The sequence below is a fragment of the Calliphora vicina genome, chromosome 4 (assembly GCF_958450345.1).
Source record: "Calliphora vicina chromosome 4, idCalVici1.1, whole genome shotgun sequence".
Taxonomy (NCBI): Eukaryota; Metazoa; Arthropoda; class Insecta; order Diptera; family Calliphoridae; genus Calliphora; species Calliphora vicina.
Window position 1 is genome coordinate 62,202,293 of NC_088783.1, and position 27,602 is coordinate 62,229,894.

General features: G+C 33.3%; 3 protein-coding genes across 6 annotated transcripts; 2 read left to right on the forward strand and 1 right to left on the reverse strand.

Annotated features, from left to right (window-relative positions):
* Positions 1-512: 512 nt before the first annotated feature.
* LysRS (Lysyl-tRNA synthetase) lies at positions 513-3,518 on the forward strand. 2 transcript variants are annotated; one of them, XM_065507821.1, is made up of 6 exons: positions 513-650; positions 1,118-1,423; positions 1,490-1,715; positions 1,788-1,928; positions 2,143-3,090; positions 3,156-3,518. In XM_065507821.1, exons 1-6 carry the CDS (start codon positions 622-624, stop codon positions 3,240-3,242), a joined length of 1,737 nt encoding a protein of 578 aa, XP_065363893.1. In that variant the 5' UTR covers positions 513-621; the 3' UTR covers positions 3,243-3,518. The 2 variants fall into 2 exon arrangements, with proteins under 2 accessions (XP_065363893.1, XP_065363892.1); XM_065507820.1 differs by lacking the exon at positions 513-650 and adding an exon at positions 906-1,054.
* A 570-nt stretch (positions 3,519-4,088) lies between these two features.
* Positions 4,089-17,099, forward strand: Set2 (SET domain containing 2). Of its 2 annotated transcripts, XM_065510117.1 has the most exons (5): positions 4,089-4,207; positions 4,269-15,817; positions 15,955-16,454; positions 16,528-16,687; positions 16,755-17,099. In XM_065510117.1, exons 2-5 carry the CDS (start codon positions 4,370-4,372, stop codon positions 16,938-16,940), a joined length of 12,294 nt encoding a protein of 4,097 aa, XP_065366189.1. In that variant the 5' UTR covers positions 4,089-4,207; positions 4,269-4,369; the 3' UTR covers positions 16,941-17,099. The 2 variants fall into 2 exon arrangements, with proteins under 2 accessions (XP_065366189.1, XP_065366188.1); XM_065510116.1 differs by having other exon boundaries at positions 4,112-15,817.
* A 2,302-nt stretch (positions 17,100-19,401) lies between these two features.
* Dd (CTD nuclear envelope phosphatase 1-like protein dullard) lies at positions 19,402-27,559 on the reverse strand. 2 transcript variants are annotated; one of them, XM_065508777.1, is made up of 6 exons: positions 27,350-27,559; positions 24,692-24,964; positions 23,775-24,023; positions 23,504-23,686; positions 23,244-23,438; positions 19,402-20,308 (listed from the first exon to the last, which is right to left on the reverse strand). In XM_065508777.1, the coding sequence occupies exons 2-5, from the start codon at positions 24,788-24,790 to the stop codon at positions 23,247-23,249; spliced, it is 723 nt and encodes a 240-aa protein (XP_065364849.1). In that variant the 5' UTR covers positions 24,791-24,964; positions 27,350-27,559; the 3' UTR covers positions 19,402-20,308; positions 23,244-23,246. The 2 variants fall into 2 exon arrangements, with proteins under 2 accessions (XP_065364849.1, XP_065364848.1); XM_065508776.1 differs by having other exon boundaries at positions 23,775-24,032.
* Positions 27,560-27,602: the final 43 nt, after the last annotated feature.

The window sequence follows — 27,602 nt, forward strand, 5'->3', positions numbered from 1 at the left end:
TTTTCAAAATAAAGACGGTTATTTTGTTATTATTTTACATGCAAAATATATTTTCTTACTTATAAAAAAGAACTTAATTACAAATAATTTTTATTTTAAACATTTACTATTATGTTAAAGGAAAATTTAATTGAATATTAATAAACTCTGACAACAAAGACGGTTAATTTGAAAATGATATTTTAAAAATATCATTGCCAGTTACAAAACAGATTTTTGTAATATTGCCATATTATTGCGATAAGGTTAAATATGATGGTGAGCCAATGCCACTGAGTTGCCGACGTCGTGAGCCGCTGAATTGAGCAAAACCATTTTTTTATATTAGATTTTTGAAATGGGAGGTCTTCAAACCAATCAGTCCCGTAAAAATGACCGATGTGTGTGTGAACTCCGGCTAATCTGACTGACGTCAAACACAGTGTTTGACGTCAGCCAGATGAGCCGGAGTAAGTTGAACAATCTGGCAGCATTTATTTATCTCTTCTTCTAGTTCTCACAACAACTTGACAGTGACAGCGTGTGCCGTTGTGTTGTATATTTGTTGGACACGAAGCTAAAAGATTTATTTATTTTATAAAAATAAATAATTAAACTACATTATTTAATAATTTATAAGCTATGGCAGAATCTGGTCAAATCTCAAAGAAGTAAGTATTCAAAAAACCCACCATAATATACAACAATCAAGTGATAAAATATCAAAAGTCTGCCGTGTTGTCAAAAGAATCGGGAGTCGGTCTCCTAGAATGTTAGCAAAAAAAAAGTGAGGTTATAATGAAGTCATACACGCAATTTTAAGTTTTCAGACCGCATAAAAAATGCTTAAAGTTTTATAAAATTATATTAGAAATACTGTAAATAGTTAAGAATAGAAATTAAAAAATCGTTACACGGACTTGCTTCATAAAATTAATAAAATGTTGAGTGTGACGAAATGTTTGGGAAAAATTGCACAGATTGCTAGTGTGCAGCAACGCAGTGTCTTACAAAGTGCATCATGTTTATTCCATGCCACTTCTAGTCTACAACAACCCAGCAAAAAGACAAAACTGTAACTTATGAAAATGTTTAAAGTGGTTTAATATTTATAGTGGATCCTTTTGCTTACTTACAGTGAACTCAAACGCCGCTTAAAGGCTGAGCAAAAAGCCAAAGAAAAGGCCGAAAAGGATGCCATTAAAGTGGCAGCGGCTCCCGCTGCTGGCGCTGATGGTAAAAAGAAATCAACAGCTGCCTCTGAGGAAGAAATCTCACCCAATGAGTATTTCAAATTGCGTACAGCGGCTGTGGCTGAATTGAAAAAATCTCCCGAATCAGATCCCTATCCCCACAAGTTTCATGTCAGTATTTCTTTAGAGAACTATATTAATAAATATGCTAATCTTAAGGAGGGTGAGATGTTGGAAAATGAACAATTAAGGTATGTTGGTGTTCTTTATAAAAATTCTAGTCACATATAATTAATATGTTGTGGTTATTTGATTAGCATTGCTGGCCGTGTACATGCCATACGCGAATCTGGTGCCAAATTGATTTTCTACGATTTACGCGGCGAAGGTGTTAAACTTCAAGTTATGGCCAATGCTAAATTGTACAAAAGCGAACAGGATTTCGAAGTTGATACTGGTAAAATTAGACGTGGTGATATTATTGGCATTAATGGTTTCCCTGCCAAAACTAAAAAGGGTGAATTATCAATTGTTCCCAAAGAGGTTAGAGTAAAATGTTTTTTTATTTTGTTTCGTAATTTATTTTATTAATTTTTTTTTGTTTCTTTTGTTTAGATCAAATTGTTATCGCCCTGTTTGCATATGTTGCCCCATTTGCACTTTGGTTTAAAGGATAAGGAGACTCGTTTCCGTCAGCGTTATTTGGATTTAATATTGAATAACAAAGTTCGTGAAACTTTCCAAATTCGTGCCAAGGTGAGATATTATCATCGTTATATGTTTTGTTTACATTACATATGTTAATGGTTGATTTGAGATTCATGATTCACTTAAATAATTTGATGTCTAAATGTGTCTATGAATGCCGGTTATCTTGAGAAAATAGCGACACATTTAAACCGTAGATTCCGTGTCTTATATCTATTTGTAATGTTAAATTTGACCAATTTTTTTTACACATTTCTTACAGATCATTTCTTACGTACGTCAATTTTTGGATCGCATGGGTTTTCTTGAAATCGAAACACCCATGATGAATATGATTGCTGGCGGTGCTACAGCAAAACCATTCGTAACTCATCACAACGACTTAAACATGGATCTCTATATGCGTATTGCTCCCGAGTTGTATCACAAAATGTTGGTTGTGGGCGGCTTGGATCGTGTGTACGAAATCGGTCGTCAATTCCGTAACGAAGGCATCGATTTAACCCACAATCCCGAATTCACAACATGTGAATTCTATATGGCTTATGCCGATTATCATGATCTAATCGAAATGACCGAACAAATGGTGTCGGGTATGGTCAAGGCCATACATGGTACCTACAAAATTAAATACCACCCAGAAGGTCCCGAGGGACCCGAAGAGGAAATCGATTTCACACCACCCTTCCGAAGGGTAAGCATGATTGAGACCTTGGAGGAGAAATTAAATGTCAAATTCCCCTCAGCCACCACACTAAACACTAAGGAGACCAACGAGTTCCTGTCACAATTGTGTGCTAAACATAATGTGGAATGCCCTGCACCCAGAACAACTGCACGTTTGTTAGATAAATTGGTGGGAGAATTTATTGAGGAGACTTGTATTAATCCTACCTTTATTTGTGAACATCCACAAATTATGTCGCCTCTGGCTAAATATCATCGTAGTGTTCCCGGTCTAACTGAACGTTTTGAATTGTTTGTTATGAAAAAGGAGGTGTGTAATGCATATACCGAATTGAATGATCCCATGGTGCAAAGGGAACGTTTTGAACAACAAGCCAGTGATAAGGCAGCCGGTGATGATGAAGCTCAGCTGGTAGATGAGAACTTCTGTACGGCCTTGGAATATGGTTTGCCACCCACTGGTGGTTGGGGTATGGGTATTGATAGATTAACTATGTTCCTTACAGATGCCAATAACATTAAGGTAGGTTTTATTAACATTTTAATTTTGTGCATAAAGTTTAAATATGTATTTCTTTCAAATTATAGGAAGTTTTATTGTTCCCTGCCATGAAGCCCGATGATCCCAATCGTGTCCATCCTGCGGAACTAAATTCAGAAGAACAGAAACAATAAATATTGTTGAAAACTTTAGCTGGTTACTATTAGAAATTACTTTAATCTATAATTTATTTAAAGTGTTTCTCTCCCTTTAATTTACGCAGTAACACACTTCCTCTCTATAAGTTTTATAATTTATTTGTCAAGTTAAATTCTGTTCTGTAGCAGAAAATCTGTTGAAACAAGTAAAAAAAAGCTCTGCATTTTATAAATTTTAAAAAGAAATTTATAAATAAACAAAATAAAAAGTTTCCATAACAATCTTGGAATATACTCAAAAGATTTAAGAAATTGTACGTTTATTAATTGGGGGTTGGGCGTATTATGTTCTAAAGTAAAGAAACTACAAGTTTGTAATTTTTTAAGAAGGAAAGAATTTAAATTTAAGATTTTTTCATAAAATCAACCTTCCTTTTTCCACAAAAAAAACGTAGTTTCAAACCAAGTATTTTTATATCTTCACCAAAGTATACTTTAAGATAAATATTAAAAACAATTTTTGAGTGAAAAAATAAATTTGTTGATGACAAAAAAAGGTCGAGTTAAAAAATATTTTTTTACGGTGAAAAAAAAATTAGATGAAAAAATATTTTTGGAGAAAAAAAATTTTAATAAACCATGTGTATTTTTTACTCAATTAATTATACGGTAAAAGTTAAAAAAAATCGAAGTCGAAAATGGTCTACAAAAGTCGAATTAAATAAAAAAAAGTCGAAAGTTCGAAAAGTCTACCTTTAAAAAAGTCTTAAAGTCGACGTTTATTTCAACTAAAGAACCCTACAGCCTTTATTATTATTGTTTATGAATTTCACACCAAACAGCCTTCATATATGTTTAAAAAACTTAAACAGCTGATTGGAAAAATTAAGCACGAGAAGAAAAAAAATTGTTGGAGAAAATTCGGATAAATGAATAATAAAATAAAAAATAAATGAACTAAAACTAATGAAAACAAACAATTGAATTGCTAAAAACATGTAGTAAGTGATAAAGTGTAAGGAATTATAAAAATTATAATGAAAATAATTTGAATATTCTCAGAAAAGAACTTAAATTAAAAGCCTGGTCAAAGGAGTCTCAATAAGAAAAAAAAACGAAAGTGCAATTGAAGATAATCGATGGTGTGAAATTAATGTTTAAAAATGGATGCAAACGCTAATCAACGTAAACGTGGTGGACGTTTGGCAAAAAATGCAAGTGGCAACGAATGTATGTCGCCACCACAAAGTAATGAACAAAATGAGGTCATGGATGTGTCGGCCGTAGCCATATCTCCCACATTGGAAGATCACGAAACTACAACTAATGCTCCCACGTCTGAGTGCAGGCGTAGTTCACGTAAGAAAATTATTAAATTTGATGTACGTGATTTATTAAATAAAAATCGTAGAACTCATAAAATTCAAATTGAGGCTAGAATTGATTCAAATGCTCCTACCACTTCTAAAGCTGCCACAGCGGGAGGTCATGAATCCGCTAACCCGAAATCATCTTCTACTGTTAGAGAAGATTTATTATCGAAACAAAAAACTTTTTTGGAAAAATCCGCCATTTTTAGGCGTTACTCTATATCACAGGACCACAAACCTCCACCACCACCCTTGCCCATGCCACCTTTGCTGAGTAAGGGCAATGACAACAAAGATGCCGGACATTCTGGTAACGCCAATTCCAGACGTTTAAGTCGTACCCAGGAATTTTTCAGTAATGTCATGATAAAACCCAAACAAACTACTAGTCTTATTGTGGCACAAATCGAGAGTAATACACCCTACTCCTCGGTGGCAGCCAAACGTAAAAATTTAAATAAATCGCTAGAGCTACAAACTAAAGCTATGACTTCCTCTGAAACTGAGAGTTCACCGGTTGTACAACAAAGGAAAAGAGGAAGACCAGCTAAATTTAAAACTCAAACTTCTACTGAGGCTGTTGAGCAAGAGAAAAAAATAACACCAGAAAAAGCTAAAAATTGGAAAGAATATAAAGCCTGTATGGCCCAACAGTCAGACGGTAACAAGGAAGAGCCGGATAATATTAAATCTCTACAGCAAGATGAACAACAATCTGCTCTGCCAAAATCGAAACAAGATAAAATAACAAAACTTGAAAGTATGATGATAAACTTAGAAGATACTCAACAGTCGGACATTTCCAAATCAGAAGATGATGATGGAAACTTTAGTGGTTTCAAAACCAGCGGAGATGATTTAAGCTGTGACTCGCCAGTATTGGAAAAAGTAGCTTTAAGAAAAGTAAGTGCAGAGGTAAAGGAATCAGTTGGCAAAAAAGTTGCTAAAACTAAAGAAAATCAGTCAATTTCTAAGACGAAAGTAGTAGATCCAAATCAAGTTGATAAACCTAAAGAAAGTTCCCTAAAGGGAGATGAAGAAAAACAAATTGAACAAATCTGTTCTATAAAAGATACTGAAATGGAAACTTCTTCAACTGCTCAAATAGAAACAAAATCAAAACAGCATAATAAACAAATCGCAAAACTTTCATTACTGAAGGAATCAGATAATAAAATTGTGGAAATTACTACAAAAACTGAACCAAAAGAATCATCAGACAACAAAATAGTTGAAATTTCTACAAAAACTGATACAAAAGAATCATCAGATAAGAAAATTTATGAAATTCCTACAGAAACTAAAACAAAAGAATCATCAGACAAGAAAATTGAAGAAAATACTGGAACTATTGATGTGACAGATACTGATTCACCAAAAAAAGAAGAGGTAATATGCACCACTGTTAAAACAGTATTACAGGATGATAAAGATGACAAAGAAATTATGCCATTTAAAAGAAATACAAGAAGCTCGCCTGAAATTTTTGAAAAGAAAGATACAGAAGAAAGAATTACCAGAAGAAGTCAAACAAAAGTTGAACGAGAGGAAAATAGGCAAGTTAAAACGGCGGATAATGAACAAACTACACCAACAAAAGCTGATAAACATGATAATACAGATCATGATGATACTAAGGAACAAACAACATCTTCTGCAGGTCTTAAAGAAACTGAAATAACTGATGATGGACATTCTAAACAACCAATAAGAAATGTACGTAGACAGTTAAGAAAAGAAGACACTAAAGATATTCCAACTACGAGTGCAGTATCACAGGATGATAAAACAAAAGCAATTGAAACCCAAATTGAAGAAAATGTTGAGAATATCATATTGGAAACAAATAAGCCAGCTGAGGAATCTAAAACAATAACTTGCTTAAAAACACCAACTAAATTACATACTGTTGAAGTAGAGCAATTGAAAACCCCCGATATTTTATCCGAACCAGCACAACAAATCGTGGAAGAATGTACAACCCAGTCCAAACTATCAGCGGCTGATGTTTTGCTATTAACAAGCCAAATGTCTTCTATTTCACAACACTCCACACCTCCCGAAGAAACAATGAAATCTTTTTCACGTACTTCTAGTTCATCCGAATCTGAAAATGCCTCCGAACGCAGTTCTTACTCATCTGACCCTTCTTCAAGCACATCATCCTCATCAGGACGCTCTTACAAATCCGGTGATAAATTAAGAGTTTCCCTCAAGCGCATTTCTTTGCCTAAGAGCCCATCGACCTCCTCACAAACTTCTACTTCCGAAGAGCTTAATTGTAGTCAAAATTCGGATGTATTTAAAAAGAAACCACCCATGGGTAAACGTTCTAAAAGATTACAAAAGAAATTTGTAGAAATGTTAGAAGGTAAAGATGATTCGGAAAATATTGATGATTGTTTTCATAGTATAACAAGTGAGCAGAATGAAGAGAATGTCTCAAACAAGGACGATGACAAAGAATTACTACAAACGGAGGAACAAGTTAGTAATGAGCAAATTAATATTGAAGTTTGTGTTGACATCTCAAATGTTGACATTGAAGATGATAAATCCACTGAAATTGTCACACAGTCTTTAGTAGACGTAGAGGTTTTAGAAGAGACAAGTGAAAACATAGATTTAGTATCAACTGAGTCGTCAAATATCAAAGAAAAAATTGTTAAAAGAAAATCTTTAAGAAATCGCAAAGACAATAGCAGTGAGGAGAAAGATGAAGAAGTAGATAAGCCCAGCACTAATGAAGTGAAGGAAAATGTAGATGATGTCAAGGAACAATTAAAAACTAAAATACAGAATACAAAACAAAAAGAAACGATTTCACCGAAGTTAGAAAAACACCAACAAGAAGAAAATATAGAAAAATGTCCGGAAAAAGCCACTGATTTACAGAAAATATCAGAAAGCGACCAAAGCGAAGAGTCAGATGAAAACAAACCAAAAAGAAGGACAAGAAATGATCAATCCACAAAACAACAACCACAAAGACAACTTAATAAAAAGCGAACATCACCGATTTTACAACAAAAGGTTAATAAAGAAGATAAAACAACGCTTCAAGAAGAAAATATTACTGATAATGTAGAAGGAACAGTAAGCTTGGAAGCTAACGAACAAGAATTGGAAAAATACTCTGACAAAGATAAATCAAGCATGCAAAATAAATCGATTGCGGAGTCAAACGAATCTGAAAGGTTGGACAAACAGGAAAAATCCCATACAATTCCCAGCACTAGAAGCAAAGCTAAAAAAGAAGAAATCAACGAAAAGGAAACAATGATTCAAACAGGAAAATTTACTGATATTGAAGCAAAAGAAGCAATCTTAAAAGAACTTTCCGCACAATCCTTATCGAAACAAACATCTAAACAGAAGCACGAATCAATATCTGATGTAATAGAAATAGAAACTTCTAAGAGTTCGACAGACAAAAATAAATCCCTTAAAGATTCTCCAATAAAAATTGTTAAAGAAAAATTTATCACAAGCACTCCAACTAAAAGTAAAACTAATAAAGAAGAGACTTTTGAAAAAGAATCAAATATTGAAGCTGAAAGTCCAGAGGCAGTTGATAAAAAAGAAACACAATCCTCGCCTAAACTAAAAGTTAGTCAGAAAAATGAATTTAACGCAGATGTAATGATACCACAAACTTCTAAGATTCCAGCAGACAAATCTAAATCCCCTGAAGAAATTTTATATGCGGCTGATAAAGGAACATGTGGCAGTAAAACAGAAATGTCCAGCAAACTCACAACTAGAAGCAAAACTAATAAAGTAGAGATTTCTACAAAAGTATCAATGATTGAAAAAGATGAAGATTTCACTAAATCTGAGTTAATGCCGGAAAGATCTTCCGAGGCTGCAAGTGAAAGAAGTACATCACCTAAAGAAAAGTCAAGCAAGACCAATGAAGAGATAAAAATCTTCTCAACTAGAAGCAAATCTATTAAAGATAGTTCTACAAAGGAACCAAAGATTCCAGCAGAAAATGTTATTGAAGAACCAAAAGAAACATCAAGCAAGACCGATGAACAGATCAATATCTTGTCAACTAGAAGCAAATCTAATAAAGAACCAAAGATTCCAGTTGAAAATCTTATTAATGAAATTGCGACTGACTCGCAAACTGAGTTAATGGTAGAAAAATCCACTGAAGTTGTAACAACCAGAAGTAAATCTCCCAAAGAAAATTCAACTAAAACTACTGAAGAGTCATCCGCATATACTCAAGAAAAAAATAGCAAAATCTTATCAACCAGAAGCAAAACTAATAAAGAAGAGATTTCTACAAGAGAAACAAAGATGCCAGCAGAAAAAACAACACAAGACGAGTTAAAGACACACAAATTGTCTAAAACTGCCCGAGACAGAAGTGAATCTCCTAAAGAAAACACAACTAAGATCGATGAAGAGAACAAAATCTTGTCAACTAGAAGCAAAACTAACAAAGCAGAAATGTCTACAAATGAAACAAAGATTCAAATAGAAAATCTTATTGAAAAACCAATAGAAGATGAAGATAATTCAAAGAGTGTTTTAAAATCTGATTTAATGACAGAAACTACAAGAGACAGAAGTAAATCTCCTAAAGAAAGCACAACTAAGACCGATGATGACACCAAAATCGTGTCAACTAGAAGCAAAACTAAATCAAATATTAATGAAAAATCAACACAAGGTGAAGAAGTTTTGAAATCTGATTTAATCCTAGAAACTACAAGAGATAGAAGTAAATCTCCTAAAGAAAAATCCAGCAAGGTCGATGAAGAGCCGAAAATCTTGTCAACTAGAAGCAAAACTAATAAAGAAGACATTTCTACAAAAGAAACAAAGATTGAAGTAGAAAAGACAGTACAAGAGGACTTAATAAAAGAAAAGTCTTCTGAGACCTCACCAAAAAGAAGTAAATCTCCTAAAGAAACCTCAACTAAGAACGATGAAGAGACTAAAATCTTCGCAACTAGAAGCAAAACTATTAAGGAAGATATTTCCACAAAAGAATCAAAGATGCAAGCAGACATTCTTATTGGCAAACCAACATCAGATGAAATTAAGGCCGAGACGGTTTCAAAAACAGAGTTGATCGAAGGAAATTCTTCTGACGCTACAACAGAGAGAAGTAAATCTCCTAAAGAAAAATTAACTGCGACTAGTGAAGAAAAATCTACAAAAATTGCATCACCAAGAAGAAAAAATAATAAAAAAGATACAGCTGCTATAGAAACCAATATGCCTGAGAAACCTGCGGATAAACTCACAACGATAAGCTTAGTTGGCAAAGAACTAGAAAACGCCAACAAATCAAAGAATAAATCTATGTCGGTTGCTAATAAATCAACAACATGTGTCGAAGAATCGGCAGAGATTACTGCTGAAAAAGAGATATCAGAGCACAAATGTGATCAAATCACTTCAACTAGAAGTAAAACTAATAAAGAAGAAACGTCTCCAATCACCCCTACAAGAAGTAGAACTAAAAAAGCAAACATTTTAGTGGATGAACATATAGAATCACCTAAACCTGCAGCAAAAATCTGTACGCCCACCACTTCCACAACATTGATTCCTGCTGAGCAAGCAGATTCCACGAAAACTTCACTGCCAGCTGCTAGTCAAGAAAAGCCTACAACTCTTAACAAGGACACAAACATCTCCCCAAAAAAAGTTATTTCCAACCTGCATGCAGAAGCTTCTAAATTTTGCCAAATTGAAAATGTTGAAAAATATGAAATCGTAACAAGAGCATCTTCAAAATCACCACCTTGCTCTAAAGTTACTCTCGACATAGACACCACCCCTTCTTCAGCTAAAAGAAAATCTTTAAGAAATCAAAAAGATATAAATTCCCCAGAGGACTTAATAGAATCAACAAGTGACACCGTAAAACTGTTGGAAGAAAGCTCTCCTGCTAATTTACAGCAAGTTGAAACATTGCCAAGTGAGGAGCAACAAGTTGAAGAAAAACTTAAAGCCACTAAACGCAAGGGCAGAAAGTCACGCTTTAAAAATCTTCACAGTTCTGAAGTTGAGTCCGAAACAGAGAGCAGTAATGGAAAAAACACACCAATAGAGGAAATTATGCAACGAAAACTAAAAGAAACACCAAATTCGACAGGAAAAGAAATAGAGACACAAGATAAAACAAACATTTATCAAACTACAAAGGTACAACCAGATATAACACAACAAATTAAGGAAACTGATCAGGGTTTGGAACTAAAAGCAAATGAAGATGTTCAACAAATTAAGGAAACTGAATTAAAAGAAGACAACCAGGCTACAGATGATGTTTCTATTGTTAAGGATACCTCAGCTAATCTTTTAAGCTCTCAAATACAAAATGTCAGCATTGAAACGAATACTTTATTAGATATTTTACGTAGAGTGCAATCAAATACGGAAGCTGCCTTAAAAGCAAGCAAATCTCCCTTAACTATAAGCAAAACAGAGAATGACAACACAAGCGAGAGCTTAAATAAAGTGGACATTGAGGAGAGTGTTAAAAACCCACTTGAGTCAAACATAAGTGAAACAAACATTCAGGAGTGTGCACAAAAATCACAAGATTTGTTAAAAATTCCACAAGAATTAAAAAGTTGCTCTCCCACACGTTCCGATACTGAGTCTCCATTATCCCTTAAAAAAATGCATTTATCTCCGGCACGTTCCGATACCTCCTCTCCCTCAACTCTTAAAAAGATCCAACAATCGCCCACACGTTCTGATTCTTCATCACCCTTGACTCTAAAGAAAGTGACGAGACGTTATGAAAGACGCAGTCGTCGTGGTGAAGATTCTGCCAACAAAACTTTAGAGGAAACGTTTGCGGAAATTGCAGAACAAAGTACAAAAGCAGTATTAGCCGCTAAAGAATTTGACTTAAATGAAGAGCAAACTGCAAATGAAAATTCACTACAGGAAATCACAGATATAAACACTATAGCAACTACTGAAAATGAGCAAATTGTGGAGATTTTCACAAAAATCGATAAATCTTCAGATGATCAACAAGAAGTGCAATTAAATGTTGAAGAAAAAGTTGATACACTGGAAGAGACTTTGCCAAATGTTTTACAGTTGCCAGAATTTATAGAAAATATTCCAAATGTTATTGATCATGTAGAAATTGAGATTAAAACAAGTGAAAACGCAGTTGAGTTACAAGAAACTACTAAAGTCATAACGACACCAGCTAGAAGAGGTCGTAAACCAAAAAATCGTTCTTTGGAAGCCCCTCCAGCAAAAGAAGATACTGAAGTAAAAAATCCAACAAAGACTCAAATGGAAATTAAAGAAGTAATTGAGCAGAAACTAATTGAGACAGCAGACCAGAAGAAACTCGAGGAGACTCCTTCTGAAGTTATAATACAAAAACCGGAACTAAATAATGAAAATAAAATAAGTAAATCAAAAAAATCCAAGCCAAATTCTAGCATAACAACTACTGAAACAGCTTGCATAACAACTCCTGATGAATTGCCAGAAAGCCTTAATAAGAGTTCACCTTTAGAAACTAATCCCACAGAAACCTCTGTGGTATCACCGACACCCATGGAATGTTCGTTGAAACCAATAGATGATACAAATGAAACTAAAGCCAGCGGCAAAAAGTCTATCAAGAAGCGTGATACAAGCAAAGGCTTGGCAGAAACAGTAACAGAAGATACTGCACTTTTGGATGCCATTACTAGTAAAGAAAAAGAAGAAGAAGTACGAACTCCCAAACAAGCAGCAAAAAAACGCGATACCTCACTAACTAAAAGTGAAACAAAATCGGTGGGAAAAAAGTTACCCAAGAAAACTAAAAATGAGGAAGAGGATGATACATTAACAAAAACTACCCCTAGCGTCGTCACGACTACTCCACCGCCCTCTAAAAGAGGCCGGAAACCTAAAAACCAACAACAAGAAACTCCACAAACCACCACTAGTTCCAAAAAGAAGAACAAAAAAGAAACCGCCACTGATCATATTGAATATGGTAACGAGGAAAAAAGAAAAGCTGCCGATTCGGAAACGGACTCTCTAAATTCTTCTTTAGATAGATCATTGGATGAGAAATTGGCCAAAAAGAAACGTCAAAAGAAACTAAAAGAAGCCTTTGAAGCTGCTCTAACAGATGATATAGAGAAAGCAAAAGAAGCCTTAAAGACCGAAATCTCTAGCTCCTCAACTGCCAGCCACTTTGGTTTAACATTGCTTAACAATTCACCTACACCTGAAAGAAGACCATCGACGGATATAGCACATGAATCCCTTAAAATAACTTGCATTACGCCCGTGGAAGCCGAAGAAGATCCTGATCCCTTAAAGGACATTGAAAAGTTTATAGCAGATGGTGTTAATCTCTTGAAAAAAGATTATAAACTAGATGAAGATAGTGTAGATGATGTCATAGCAACCAGCACTCCTTCTAAAACCAACGAAATATTACAGGATTCTATAAAATCAACCAACGAGGAAATTAAACCGATTTTCAATACTTTTGAAACACCCGCTGATACACCACTAAATACGCCCAGTGTTACACCACCTCCCAAAAGTCCCACATCCATAGAATCCACCACACCCGATGAAAATTCTGGTGTTCGAAGATCTCATCGTATTAAACTTATAACCAAAACTCCCAAAGCTTTAGTAGGCAGAGGTTTGGTTAAGGACAAAGAACGTTTTTCCATAAAAGATGACGTGGAAACCAAGAGCCACTACACCCTAGATGATCATCTTACAGACTTGGCTGAGGTGGAAGCGAAAAATGCGAAATTTCTTAAGGAAATGGAAGAACGACTAAGTAATTTCCAGGTCATTAAAGAAAATGAGTATTGGTGTGAGCGTGTCATTAGCAGAGAGGCCCGAAAAATGATTTGTGATTGTTTCCTGACACACGAAGAAGAAGAACGTGGTGAACTGGGCTGTGGTGAGGACTGTCTTAATCGTTTGCTGATGATAGAATGCGGCAGCGAATGTAATGTTAAGGAGCGTTGCACCAACAAACGCTTTCAGAAATTGTTGTGTTCCCCTTGTCGGGTCTTTCGTACCGAGAAAAAGGGTTTTGGCATAATGGCCGATATAGAAATTTTGCCGGGAGAATTTATATTGGAATATGTGGGCGAGGTAATAGACACCGATGAGTTTGAAAAACGTCGTGTTTTGTACTCACAAGACAAAAACCGACATTACTACTTTATGGCTCTGAGAAGTGATGCCATTATTGATGCCACCATTAAAGGCAACATATCGCGTTTTATTAATCACTCTTGCGATCCAAATGCTGAAACGCAAAAATGGACTGTAAATGGAGAATTAAGAATTGGTTTCTTTAGCCGCAAATCCATAATGCCAGGCGAGGAAATAACGTTTAACTACCAGTATCAAAGATATGGAAGAGAGGCCCAGCGCTGTTACTGTGAATCGGCGAATTGTACCGGTTGGATAGGTCAAGAACCCACCTCCGATGAAGGCGAACAATTGGATGACGACGATGAGTATGAGTCAGAAGATGAAGAGGAGGCTGATACCTCAAATCTTCTCGTGCAAGATGATGATGAAGACAGTGATGCCAGTGTGGCTGATCCGGAAGAAGTGCAAAAACAATTAGAAATGGCTGCCGCCCAAGCAGAAGTCGAATTGGCCCCCTTGCAGCTGTTAGAAGAGAAGGCTGAACAAGAAGAGTCTACACCAAAAGAAGGAGAACCCTCTCTTGATGCCAATAAATCCGAAAGCGAAGAAGATTCAAAGAGTAAATTCAAAAAACTACTCTCGAAAATGGCCGAAAAAGTAGCCGCCAAACAAAAGCAATCCAAGCGCGAACAAAAGCTGCAGCGTAAAAAGAAATCCAAGGAATCCTCTTCAGATTTAACCAATAAATTAAGATTTTTGGAAGATCCTGATATTGAAGATGAGGTGGAATTTTTGAAAGAATGTGGCCTTAAAAATCAGTCAGATACTTTACGTCTATCACGTTTAATGGTGAGAGCTAAGTTGGTACAAACACGACTCAATCTGCTGGAGATATTACGCCAAGGTGATTTGCCCTGTAGACGTCTGTTTCTCGATTATCACGGTTTGCGTTTGGTACATGGTTGGATGAGTGAAGATGCTGGTAACATGCAAATACGTCTGGCCCTGCTTCAAACATTGGACACCTTGCCCATAGCCAACAAAACGGTATTAACCGATAGTAAGGTAATGCAAATGGTACGTAACTGGTGTGGCCACAACACAAACCTGTCACCAAGTGAAGATTCCTCCAGTAGCAATAGTAACTCTCAAGATGTACCCGTACCAACACCACCAACGAACTTTGAAGAGGGCTCGGATTTAGGGGAATTGCAAAAATTAGCATTAAAGCTAATCACCACTTGGGAGGGCCTGCCCGAAATATTCCGCATACCCAAAAAGGAACGAATAGAACAGATGAAAGAGCATGAACGTGAAGCCGACAGACAATATGCAGCCAACGCTGAGACACAAGAAAATATTGCAGATACCGATCACTATCGCCGAGATCGTTTTGGGCGTAGTTTTAATAAAACCATTAATACGGCAGCTTCAAGCTCATCGAATCGCTTTGTTAAGCCCAACAACGGCAATCACCTCAGAACTAGCAAAACCACACCGAAAAATGATAAAAACCTCTCTAAAGCTCAGAGACGCGAAATGTTTGCCGCCAAAGTGGCCAGAGATGAGGCCGAAAAACGTTTGTCCGAGGAACGTCGTGAGTTCGAAACCAAATGCCGCTTCTTTGGTTTGGATCCCAAAAAGACCCGTCAGCAAGACATACCCTTCTGTGTTAATCCCGCAACGGGTCAATGGTTTTCCATTGAGCGCAAACCTATAACCACTCCCCCAAGTTATGCGCATGTCCAAGTGCCCGTAAAGCACAAATCCACCGATCCCAATGATTATCAATTACCAGCCGTATGCAGCAGCTTGCCACCTCAATGGAAGTATGCCATAACACCGCAGGGTAAGATCTACTATTATCATGTTAAACATCGCATTCCTCAATGGGAGCCACCGTCTGCCGCCCAGCTGCAGCAATGCGAAATTGAGGCCAGGGAAGACGATTCTGAAAGTGAACTTATTAATACGGCCGGCGAAGATAGCAGTGATGATGACGAAGAAGTACTTATTGGCATGGATGCGGCTCAACTAAAGGCCTACATTGATCGTAAAGTTGAGGTGCGACGTCAGAAACGTTATCAACGTTTGGTCGATGAGCGGTGTATAAGTGTAAGTGGTTTTTTTATAGTTTTCAAATATAATTTTAATTATTTCGCTATTGAACATCAGCTAAATCGGTTCACAAATTGTTGAGATATCTGTCTGTCTATTTGACTTAATATGTATACTCTATATCTTATATTTAGCCCCGCCGTGAAGAAGATCGTATTTACAATCAAATAGAGGTGCGAAAATATAAAGAAAATAAGGAAAAAATACGCAAACGCAAAGAGGAAATACGACGCAAACGAGCAGAAGCTCTACGGCAAACATCACTCAATATGTGTACGTTGGGCAGTATAACCGATACAAGTGCAAATCCAGGTACCAATAAACTGACAACTGAAAGCGACGAAGAATCGGGAGTATTACCCATACAAGACTATCTACTGTCCTCCGATGAAGATGTAGATCTTAAGGCAGAAGTCAATAGTCCATTGATTGATAAAATAGTAGAGGGAGATAAAATTGTCGATGAACTGGATGCTTTGACAACCAAACGGAAATTGAAAAGACCACTGCCGCCGCATCGTGATCTAAACGAGCCATCAACATCTTCTTCTTCACCAGCAACAACTTCAGCTCTTAGCGTACTCATTGCCAGACAAGAATACAAAAAACGAAAATTGGAAAAGAAAGAAAAAAGGTATTTATTTCTTACCTTACTTACATATTTAAAAGATATATTTTTTTTAACAAATGTTGCCTTAACTTTGTAGAAAACCCAAAGAACAAGATGCTAAATATCGTAAGAATAAAGAGAAATTCCGCTGTGAAATTGCGGGTATTATTGTGCATCATTTAAAACCATATCGTAAGGACACCTGTACAGTGGGACGTATACAATCAAATGAAGATTTTAATCATTTGGCACGCAAGGTAATTATTTTAATTTCCCAACTTTAATGCTAATAATCGTTTATCACTGTTTTCTTAACAATTTCAGTTAACCCACTTTGTTATGATTAAGGAATTAAAATACTGTGAATCGGTGGGTCAAACGTTGGTTGTCACCGAGTCCGTTAAAAGTAAATCACGTGAATTTATTAAGAAATACATGGCCAAATATGGTGATGTGTATGTTAAACCATCTAACGATCCCGATTTTAAAGATATACCTTTTACATTGTAAATTTATTTATTTATCATTTTAGATTAAGATAATCTATTTCGCATAATAATAGTAAACTAGCGTTTAATGAATACATATTCAAATTTGTTTAAAATTTCTCAAACATTTTAAAAATTTCTTTAGAACTTTTAATAAATATGAAAGTAAAAAATATGCGAATTTTGAAAATTGTGTTTTATTTATTATACATTTATAAGTTTGTCATGCCGTTTGTAATTTCCACATTTTTCATTTGCGACCCGATATAGCTATGTTTTTGGAATCAACTCAGCAACAGATCAAAATATTTTTCACAAAAACTCAATTTTTTTTTCACCGAAAACTTTTTTCAATATTTATTTAAAGTATATTCAGATGTGCCGAATCTTATATACCCTTTACCAAATTATACTTTTTTTAAATTGTTTTTAAATTTTTTTTTCCAAATTGTTTTTTAATTTTTTATAAAAAGTTTTTTCCAATTTTTTTTTAATTTAAAAAAAAATAATTTTGAAAAAAGAATTTATAACAAAAAATAAATTTTTTTTCCCGATTTTGACCCATTGGAGGTCCAACTTACTTATATACATCGTTTCAATGGACTTTGGAATATCTATCATTAGATATCCATATTGTCTATAATAATGACTAAAGGTAGGGTCGGTCACACATGGCAAATATTTGACGAAAAAGACGTAACCACTTTATTTATCATACATTTGTTTGACGTTGATTACTCTCACAAGTATTTTATAAGATCCAACAGCATCAAATAACATACAGACGTACATGGCTATATCGACTACGCTATCTATAACGATCCAGAATATATCGTCCCATGAATATTTGGTGAAATTCCCCTTAATAAAACAATAGTGTATAATTTTTTTGGCTTTTCGAAATAATTGAGTTTAAAATTTTTGTGTTAGTAGACATCTAGAACAAAAGTAATATTTCAATTGATCTTTTGACCCACTTTGTGGAAGTAGAATTTCACCTAATTTTGACCACATATAGAATCAGTTATGATACAGAATCAGCCGCAGAACAAAAGGTACTTTTTTGAAAATTTAAAAATTTTGGGAAATTGAATTTTTCTAAAAGATTTCAATCCAAATATTACAAAAATATCCAAAAATCAATTTGTAAAAAAATTCGAAAAAGTACCTATTGTTCTGCGGCTCCTCTTATGTAGATTCTTATTATCCAATAACACTATGCTTATAAACTATTGTTTTATTGAGGGGAAGATATACTTTGAGGGGTCGCAAATGAAAAATGTAGAAATTACAATCGGAATGACAAGCATATACAGCCCAATTATGAATAAAAAATTCCCAGGGAGTTTGTTCCCTGGGATTTTTTTCCCATTGAATTTGAATAGGAAAAATGAGAAAAAGGAAAAACTCCCGGGAAGTTTTTATTCATAATTGGGCTGATATACTCTGCCACTCATGGCGAAGGGTATTAAAAAAGTAATTCTTCTGGGTCAACTGAGTTTCTGTGGATTGGCAATAAATCACAACGAATATATTTGATCTGCGCAAAAATAATACTGTAATTTTAAGAAGAACACATAAAGAAATTAGCGGAAATTGCCTAAAAAAATGTGCCGTAAAACATCGAAGGATGTTCATATTTAAGAAAATAAGGATAATAATCTTTTTCGAAACGAATTACGACTAAACTTAGTCGGACTTTAGTTTAAACCCTGCATAATCTACGCGTAAATGGTCTTCCGAACTTTGACAGTAGATAGCGGTCATATTGTTGAAGCTGCATTTGTCGAATTGGTTAAGTTTGATTTGCCAAAACATAACTTGCAAATCATATAATAGTTTTATCAAAATGGGTGTTCTGTTCGGTCAATGTTCCGCGCGCTTCGCTTCGTATTTTGAACGATACCAATCCAAATTAGGTCCAAGATCGTCCAATACATCCCGAAAAAATCTGAAAAAATCGGGCAACATTTGTCCCTAGTCCCCATACAAGATCCCTCTCAGAAAATGACTTGAACGTTCATAATTGTCTTATAATAATTAATATCATGATGAAATTGGACATAAACTAGTTTTATATTAAACTAATAATTGACCCTACTTCCCATATAAACCCTAGATCAGAAAAATATTTTATTGTCAATAAATAATTTATATATAATGATATTAACATAAATTTAGACATAAGTCATTTAAAGTTTTAAGAAATTAATCACTCTATCAAATTCCGTACAGTTCGGACCACAACTGATTCAAGTCCCCACAGAAGGCCAAAATTACATATTGATGGTGGGATTTTTAAAAATATAATTAAAGCCTGAATTAAAATTAAAAACAAAACCATTTTTTTCTTTTACTTAAAATTTACATGTTTTTTTTTATTTATGACTTTTTTAGGGTCAAAATTTACTTACGAATCTAAAGATCTAATTTTAATTTCTTTAATGATATAAGGAAAAATCAAGAAATTAATAATAAACATATTGTATGTATATAAATATTATATTTAAACAAAATTATTAAACATTTTCTTCATTGATTCATTCATTCACGTTTTCATTTGTTTTTTTTATAGCCTTTGTAATTAAATACTAACAATTTGTAAAAAAGAAACACATAATAATTATAAAGAAAAAATGTACAACAGTTTTCATTCTTAAATACAAATAAAAGACACCAAGAGTATAGAAAAAAATTTAAATAATAGAAGGAGGTAAAAGGTAAATTATTTGTAGATAAATGGAAGATTTACTTTTTATGTATACAAATTAAAACAAGAAAAAAATAAGAGAAACTGATAGTAAAGTAGTACCCAAATAATTTTTAAAAAAATATTTATAATTAATGCCCATAATTTAAGGAAGTTTTAATTAATAATTTTTGTTTTAATAAAAAAAGTAGGTATTTTATATTTGTTTTTCTGGCAAACAAACTTTTTGTTATAATAAATAATAAAAGAAAATTAATAGTATTTAATCGTTAAATACGATTAATTTTAAAAATATGTATTTTTGTTGTTGTTGTTTTTATATGTATGTTGTATATAAGACAAAATATGATGATGGTTTTTCATTTCTTTGTTTGTGTGGTTGTTGTTAGTTGTTCTTACATTTTATTCAATGTGTGTATGTGTACCATAATCTACATAGTACAAGTCAAGAGAGATAGATAGATATATTGTATTTTTTGTATTTTTTTTTTTAATATTTTTCATTAATTTTTATAAACAAAAATTATATTTTTTCATAAATTTACTGGTTTATGATTTTTATGTTTATAATCTTTAGCATAAAAAAATAAAAAAAAAAATAATAAGAATAAAATTTTATGTAATGAAACAAACAAAAAATTCGTTTAAGTGTCACAGCACCAAATTTTCAATTTGTTAATCTGAAAAGAAATGAAAAAGAAATTAAAATTAGTAAAACATATTTATGAAGTTTTTTCTTTTCTGGAAAAAAAATTGTACCCTTTTTTACAAAATTGTGTTTTATAATTTTTATGAAAATTAAAAATATTTGGCAAAAAAATTTTTTCCAGAAAAAAAATTCCGGTTAAACATTTTTCCCCGATTTTGATAAGTCCGACTTACTATGGCGTTACATACGTCGTTGCAAAGGTCTTTAAAATATCTAGATATCCATATTGTCTATATTAATTCACAATATCGAATGAAAGATTTCGTTCGTATTCTAAGCGAAAGAAAACTGATTCGTTCACATAAACATGAAGTTAGGGAATCCAATGTTGAGCTGAGTTTATCAGGGAGAGCCAAGTATTTAGGAACCTTCCTTGACAATAAACAGTTATGGAAAATAAAATCGCAGGAAAGATTAAAAAAGGGCCTCAATGCCTATTATACATGCAGGAACTCAATTGATAAGAACTGCGGATTGCGACCTAGTATGGTTAATTGGATCTACACTTCTGTTGTTAGACCTATTATTACTTATGGTTGCACAGTGTGGTGGGAGGCAATGAGGAAACGTAGTTACAGGGCTATACTCAATAAAACTGGTGTGCATGTCTGGGCATCACAGGTGCCTTATGTAGCACCCAGCAGGCGGCCTTGGATATAATCCTAAACCTACTACACATTGAGAACTATGTTGAGTGTGTGGCAGCAAGGAACTTACTCAGACTATCAGAGTCTTCTTTGGTAAAACCCATGCGGATAGGTCACACTAGGATACTGTATGAAGCAGGTCTTATTGGTCAGCACATTATTCCATCTGGAATCTCTGACTATAAGGTCGCGACCTTCAGCTTCGGTGCATCACCCCCAGTAGTGTTCCCCATTAGGGAACACAAATGTTTGATGGGTGCGCAGTTTTTACTGACGGTTCCAAGATGGTACAGGGGCCGGGGTTTTTTTGGTCGACTATAATATCAAGCGCTCATATAGACTCTCTAACGAGTGCAGCGTCTTCCAGGCAGAGATCTTCGCGATCTGGAAAGCCACAGAGTTAATAAAGGCACACGTCAATAAAGGGGCTGCAGTGACTATATACGTGGACAGTCAGGCGGTACTAAAGGCTCTGGAATGTCATTTAATACACTCCAACCTAGTAGATGACTGTAGGAGAACTCTAGAGGAGCTATTGGTACACTACTCAGTAAGATTGTGTTGGGTACCAGGGCACTGTGATATACAGGGAAATGAGGTAGCAGATGAACTGGCTAGACATGGTTCTGATCTGGATCATGATACTAGGGAACGGGAGGTTAAACCACCCATATTTCTCTAATAAAAAACGCGACTGGAACACTGATAGAGTTGGATAGGTATAATCTCAGGATTCTAGTAGGAGTGATAACCGGTCATTGCTCAATGGGAGACTTTAAGGGTAAATGGGATAATGGTACACAAGACTTCTGTAGAGTGTGTGGATATGCTGGACGAACTTGTTAGTTTTGCTGGCTGCAAACTGAGCAACATACTAGGTTTCATTAAGGGAATAGGGTGGCTATTTAAGAGACGTTCTACGGCGATTCCAAATCCGTAAAAAGATCTATCTTTCTTTCTTTCTCTTTTTAACAGGCGGTGTTTTGGACTCTTCTCTTATTCTAAGGCTATCCTCATTGTCTACATCTATTGAAGGGAATCACAATGGACCTCAGGGTTTCCGAGTGGAAGTGCACACATGAAGGCTTTATTAATAGTGGATAATGCATCAAGCCATCCTCCAGAAAAACAATTAGTAAAAACTACTAAAGATATACAAATTTTGACGATATTCATGCCTCCTAATGTCACACCGCTCATCCAACCTAGGGATCAAAACGACATCCAAAATTAAAAAAAAAAATCTCGATATAACGAATTTTTCAATTTAACGAATGGGCCTGACAACATATCGTTCGTTATACCGTACATAGAAAGCATTTTCGAAAGAGCTCCCAACACAATCGGTAGGAAAGCAGTCCGGCTCCCGTTAGCTCAGTACTCGGACTATTTGGTACGAAAAATTAAAGCCAATGCAGGTTTAAAAACATAAAAGCTCAAAAAGTTCCTGACAGGAACTCTGCTAAAAATTTAGATGCCGAAGACGAAATTGAAGTCAAATTTTTTTTAAAAAAAAATGTACTTGCTGCATAATGGATGTCGAAACCTATGTTCTGGAAAATTTTCAGTTTCAATATTTTTATGTTGCTAATGCTCGAGGGATTGTTGTAGAAAAGTTTAGGACCCAAAAGCAGAAAATTTTCTCAAAAAGTTCTTGGCCAAACCTTTGTTAAAAAGGGCTCTATAAATACCGAAATTTGCATCAAAGAATGTTTACAAAAGAGGATGCTTCTATTCATAGGACTGCTTAATGTGTCCACTTATTTTTGGCCTGATTTGGCAATATATTACTATGGTAAGCAAGGTCTTGAGTGGTACAAGAACAATAATGTGGTATTCGTACCAATAGAGGCAAATCCTCCAGGCCAGTGGAGAGATATTGGGATTTTGTTAAAAGAGAATTGAGGAGGAGAATCAGGAGGTGTCCAAAAATGTGGTAGAATAATTAAAACTGTAGGTTTAGTGATTTCTTATTTATTAACATTTATGTATGTTAAGATTTTTTCGATCTCACTCCTTATCAAAGAAACTCTACGAACGCCTAAAACAAAAACAAATTTCAATTATGGATTAATTTCAAAGTTATAAACTTGGGGTCATTCTCCAATATTAACTTTAAAATCATATCAACTAAGTCAATATTATATCAAATAGTTATGTAGGAATCTTTCTCATCATGGTGAAGGTTATAATAAACACTAACTAACAACAGTTTAGTTGCTTAATAGAAAAGAACTAATTCTTTCAAAATAAACTTACCTGCTACCATAAACCATGTAAATGTAAATTTCGCGACAAAACCGAACGCACATCATTCGTAAACCTTAATGCATCCAACATGGGTAATAATGATAATAGTGAAACATCCATGGGATCCGAAAACCAACTTTTAATTGGTATAGCATTATTGGGAAAACAGCGATATGCAGCAGGAGAATTATCAATGATGAATATCTAAAATCAAAATAATATTAATAGAAATTACAAAAAACCGCAAAGAATGAATAATTACTACATACTCTATTTAAATCGTTACAAATTGCTGATAAATCTTTGGTATATGAACCATAATCTGGCGTACAATGTTGACGATAATAGCGGCGGCGTAATATATTACGGCCATTGTCTAATTTGTCAGCGACCGCAGCGCCATAAATTTCCATACTGGCGGTGAAAACTACCAAATCATACCATTGTGAGACCTTTAAATATAAAGTTATATAAATTTTAATAATGTTGTGATTAGAATGAATTCAATTACGTTTGAGTTTTATGATCATTACCACTTACCACATCTAAAAAGAAATCTACATGTGGCCTTTTATGTACGAAAAATCTAACTGGATGACGATCTATTGTCACTTTAACTGTAAAGTCATGAGGTGTTCCCGGTTTAACCGTATTCCTGGGCATGGCATTGTGATGCGAATGTATCAGTGTCTCGTCCAAATCCAAAACTAATGTCTTACGTTGCACAATGCTCAGGCGATGTCTTGATACCGGTGACAATGGGAAGAGTTCATATTTGACAGGTTGATACTGGACAAACTAAAGTGGTTCATATCAGTGTTTCTTTTTTTTTCATTTGCAATTTGTTTATCTTATATATTATAATAAATGTAAATAAATTATATATAACAATTAGCTGGCAATTTGTCAAGTAAATTGCTAAGTAATTGTTTATATGGGGAAAAAAGAAAACATTTCAATACTTGAGTATTAAAAATAAGTTAAGGTTATTAATGTTTAATTAAAAAGACACAGACAGTTTGATAAGGACATTTTATATTGGTAATAAACGATTAATGTTTTAATATTTTTATCATGCATTCCATCAAAGAGCACAGATAAAGCACAAGTTTTTGAACTTGGGTCTTCCGGTTTTGTCCAAATTCCATAAACTCATTCCTTATTAGAGTCCTTCGCACATTCCCATTTTTATTCTTTAAAATTTCGAAAACAAATGTAAAGGAAATGTTCAAATTGCTCTAAAGAGTATGTGTTTACCGAAGGTAATCAAAATCACAAGAATCCAAGGTCAATGGGTTTGTTTATCCTGTACAAATTTCAAACCATTAGCAATAATTAATACATATAGTTACAATTCAAACTAAGAACATTAATCTAAATAGTAATGTTTTAATTGTTACCATCATAATTTATTTAAAAATATATTTTATTCATAAAATTAATTATCAAATACTTACAGCTCTGACTTGACGATTGAACATAAAACATATACAGGTCCATACTTTTGATAATAGTACCAATAATGCACGGAATTTCATTTGAACGAGGGAAAACATTGGTAAGCTTCAAACTTACCAATGTACAACATAAATAAAGTTAATTTTATAAATATAATTCACGTTTTCTTATAGTTCATCAATGCACAATAGTTTTTTTTTTTTTGTTGTTTTGTTTTACACCACCAAATTAAGCGAATTTATTTGGTAATGTTTATTATTATATTTGTTTATCTAAAAAAAAATACAAATGGAAACTTCATTAAGCACAATGTTTGCTGGGTTATGTGTAGTTAAAAAAAAATGAATAATCAAACTTCACAAAAGATAATAATGAGCAGAAGAGGAGAAGAGAAGTTCATGATAATAGAGAAAACTATCTATCATCTAAGGGAGAAAACGGAGTAGGAGAAGCGCGCGCTTAAAATATTGTACAAAAAAAGTATGTTTATTTAACAATTGTCTTAAGTATGGGAGAAAAAACTATACAACAAAACATTTGCACTATAAATGTGTATGGTATTGCAGCAATTAATAATAAAATCAATAAAAAAAAAAATGATTTTTGCTTCAAACTTTTTCCTTTATAAAACTGTCTAATTTTATGCACATGTTTTTTGTAACATTAAATAAAATGTTGAATTGTTTATTTGTTTCCTATTTTTGTATTTTATTTATGATTGGGCTTTTATTTTTTGTATAGCAATTTTGTTAAATTAACCAAAAGTATAAATAATAACACACACTTCACAAGTCTGCAAATAAAATACGGTTACATACGAATTTTGCGAATTTGTTTTCATAAAGAGATAAACGCCGCTTTTTTTTGTTGCTTTTTTCTCAGAGGTGGAAAATTGTGTACTTCCTTACTTTTGACATCAAATTATCGCAGAATTATTAGGATACATAAATATTTTTGTAATTTCAACTTTTTAAAAATATCACCAAATATTTCAGTTTTATGGAATTAATTAAAAATTAATATATTTACTATTTCTTTTTAATTATTACAATGTTCTTTTTTACAATTTTTGGAACTCACTAAAATTGTAAATAACTCCTATAACCATTGTTCGATCTCAAAAATTTTGAAATCATTGAAAAGGAATTGAATTGCCAATTACGGTAGATATATTTTTTAATGAAAACTCGTTTTTTGTAAGTTTTTTTTTTCAAATTAAACACCTAGTTTATTTAAACATTTTCAGTTTATTGTCAACCACTCAAAAATACGTTTGATTAAATGTCAATAACATTTGGAAATTTAAGTTTTCCATGTCTGGTTTTTGTAGTATTGTCTTATTTAGGGATTAGAGTAAAATGTGGGGATAGTGACAACACATGTTATTTTACAATAACTAAATGGTTTATTGACCTTCGATGTTTAAAAAAATTACGTTTAACAATCTTTAAATTAAATTTACTTAAAATATTCATTTTTTGTTATTAAATAAACCAAGACATTCATATTATTGTAAATATGCATATTAGAAAATGTTTTACTACTCTCGTTTAGTTTAGAAATTATACAGTAATAATTCGATTTTGCTTAAGTTCAACCAAAAATCAAAATTATTATGCAAAGACGCTTTTCGATATAAAATTTAAAAAAAAAATTTACAACAGTTTTCATAAACAAATTACATATATAAATCGTATTTGACATTTCATAAAAACTTTTAAGATCGAATAATTATTTTAGGTGATATTTAAGATTTTAGTGAGTTAAATACCTCGTGGTAGGTATGCCTAATTCAGAAAATATTGCCTTCAATATTTCAAAATTTAACGTTCTATCACAGCATAGATTCTAATGTTTTCAGCATTAATCGAATTTTCCTAAATCACATTTCCATAAGAAACTTAAAAATGTATATTTTTGACAAAAACCCATCTTTTTATAGATTATGCAAAGCTGGTTTTCGTCTAACCCAGGTTAAAAACTTTCCGTGTATTTTTATTATTTTGCGAAACCCATAGTACATAATTTGAAATTGTTTGTAAAAAATCATATCATTTATACATGACAATTTTTATTTATTTAAGTTTTTTTAATATATTTGTTATCATATAACTATTATGGGAGATATTTAAGATATAAAGTGAGTTTGGGAGCTCGAGATCCGAATTTCAAAACATTCATATTCCACCTACTAAAGGGGTTAACTTGTTAAACTTAAATTCGTTGGCAACTCTTTTGCAGCAAAGTTAACATTTTTTGCAATTTCCGAGAGAACAAACACATACAGCTACTTTATCTCTTCATTATCTATCTCTCCTACTTGCTCAAAGAAAAAAGCACACACACAATAAAGAGCAGGTAAAAAAGCGGCTAAACAAAATTATGATAGCAATTGCTGAATTATCAATTACATAAATTTTTACGAAAACAAAAAAAAGTAATTTTGTTTTTAAAAATATTGGCTAAAATCCAAAAACAAAAGAAGATTCTGCAACCCGTGAATTATGAAATTTCTAAATTTTTACACTCTCTTTCCTCGCGTATTTTTTTTCACCCATCTTTGGCTATTTTGTTATTTTTTTAGCACTTCTCCTTTTAACTTTTAGATTTTTCTTTGACGTCGACATTCGTTATAGTGATTTATTTAATTCGTATACCTTTTCTTCACTTGCTTTTTTTGATAAGAAATTATGCTTATTGCAGCTTTAAATTTAATTTAACACTTTTATTATAATTTCAAATGATTTTTGTTTATATTTTTATATTAGTTTATGAGTATATTTTAGAAAATTTTCACTACCCGCTGAACTTTGCTTTTTTCTGCCGTGTTGCATGCTATTTTACTTTTTCTTTTGATAATTTTAGTTTTTGAGAAAATAGTGATGCCAGTTGTTAACAAATGCTGGCATT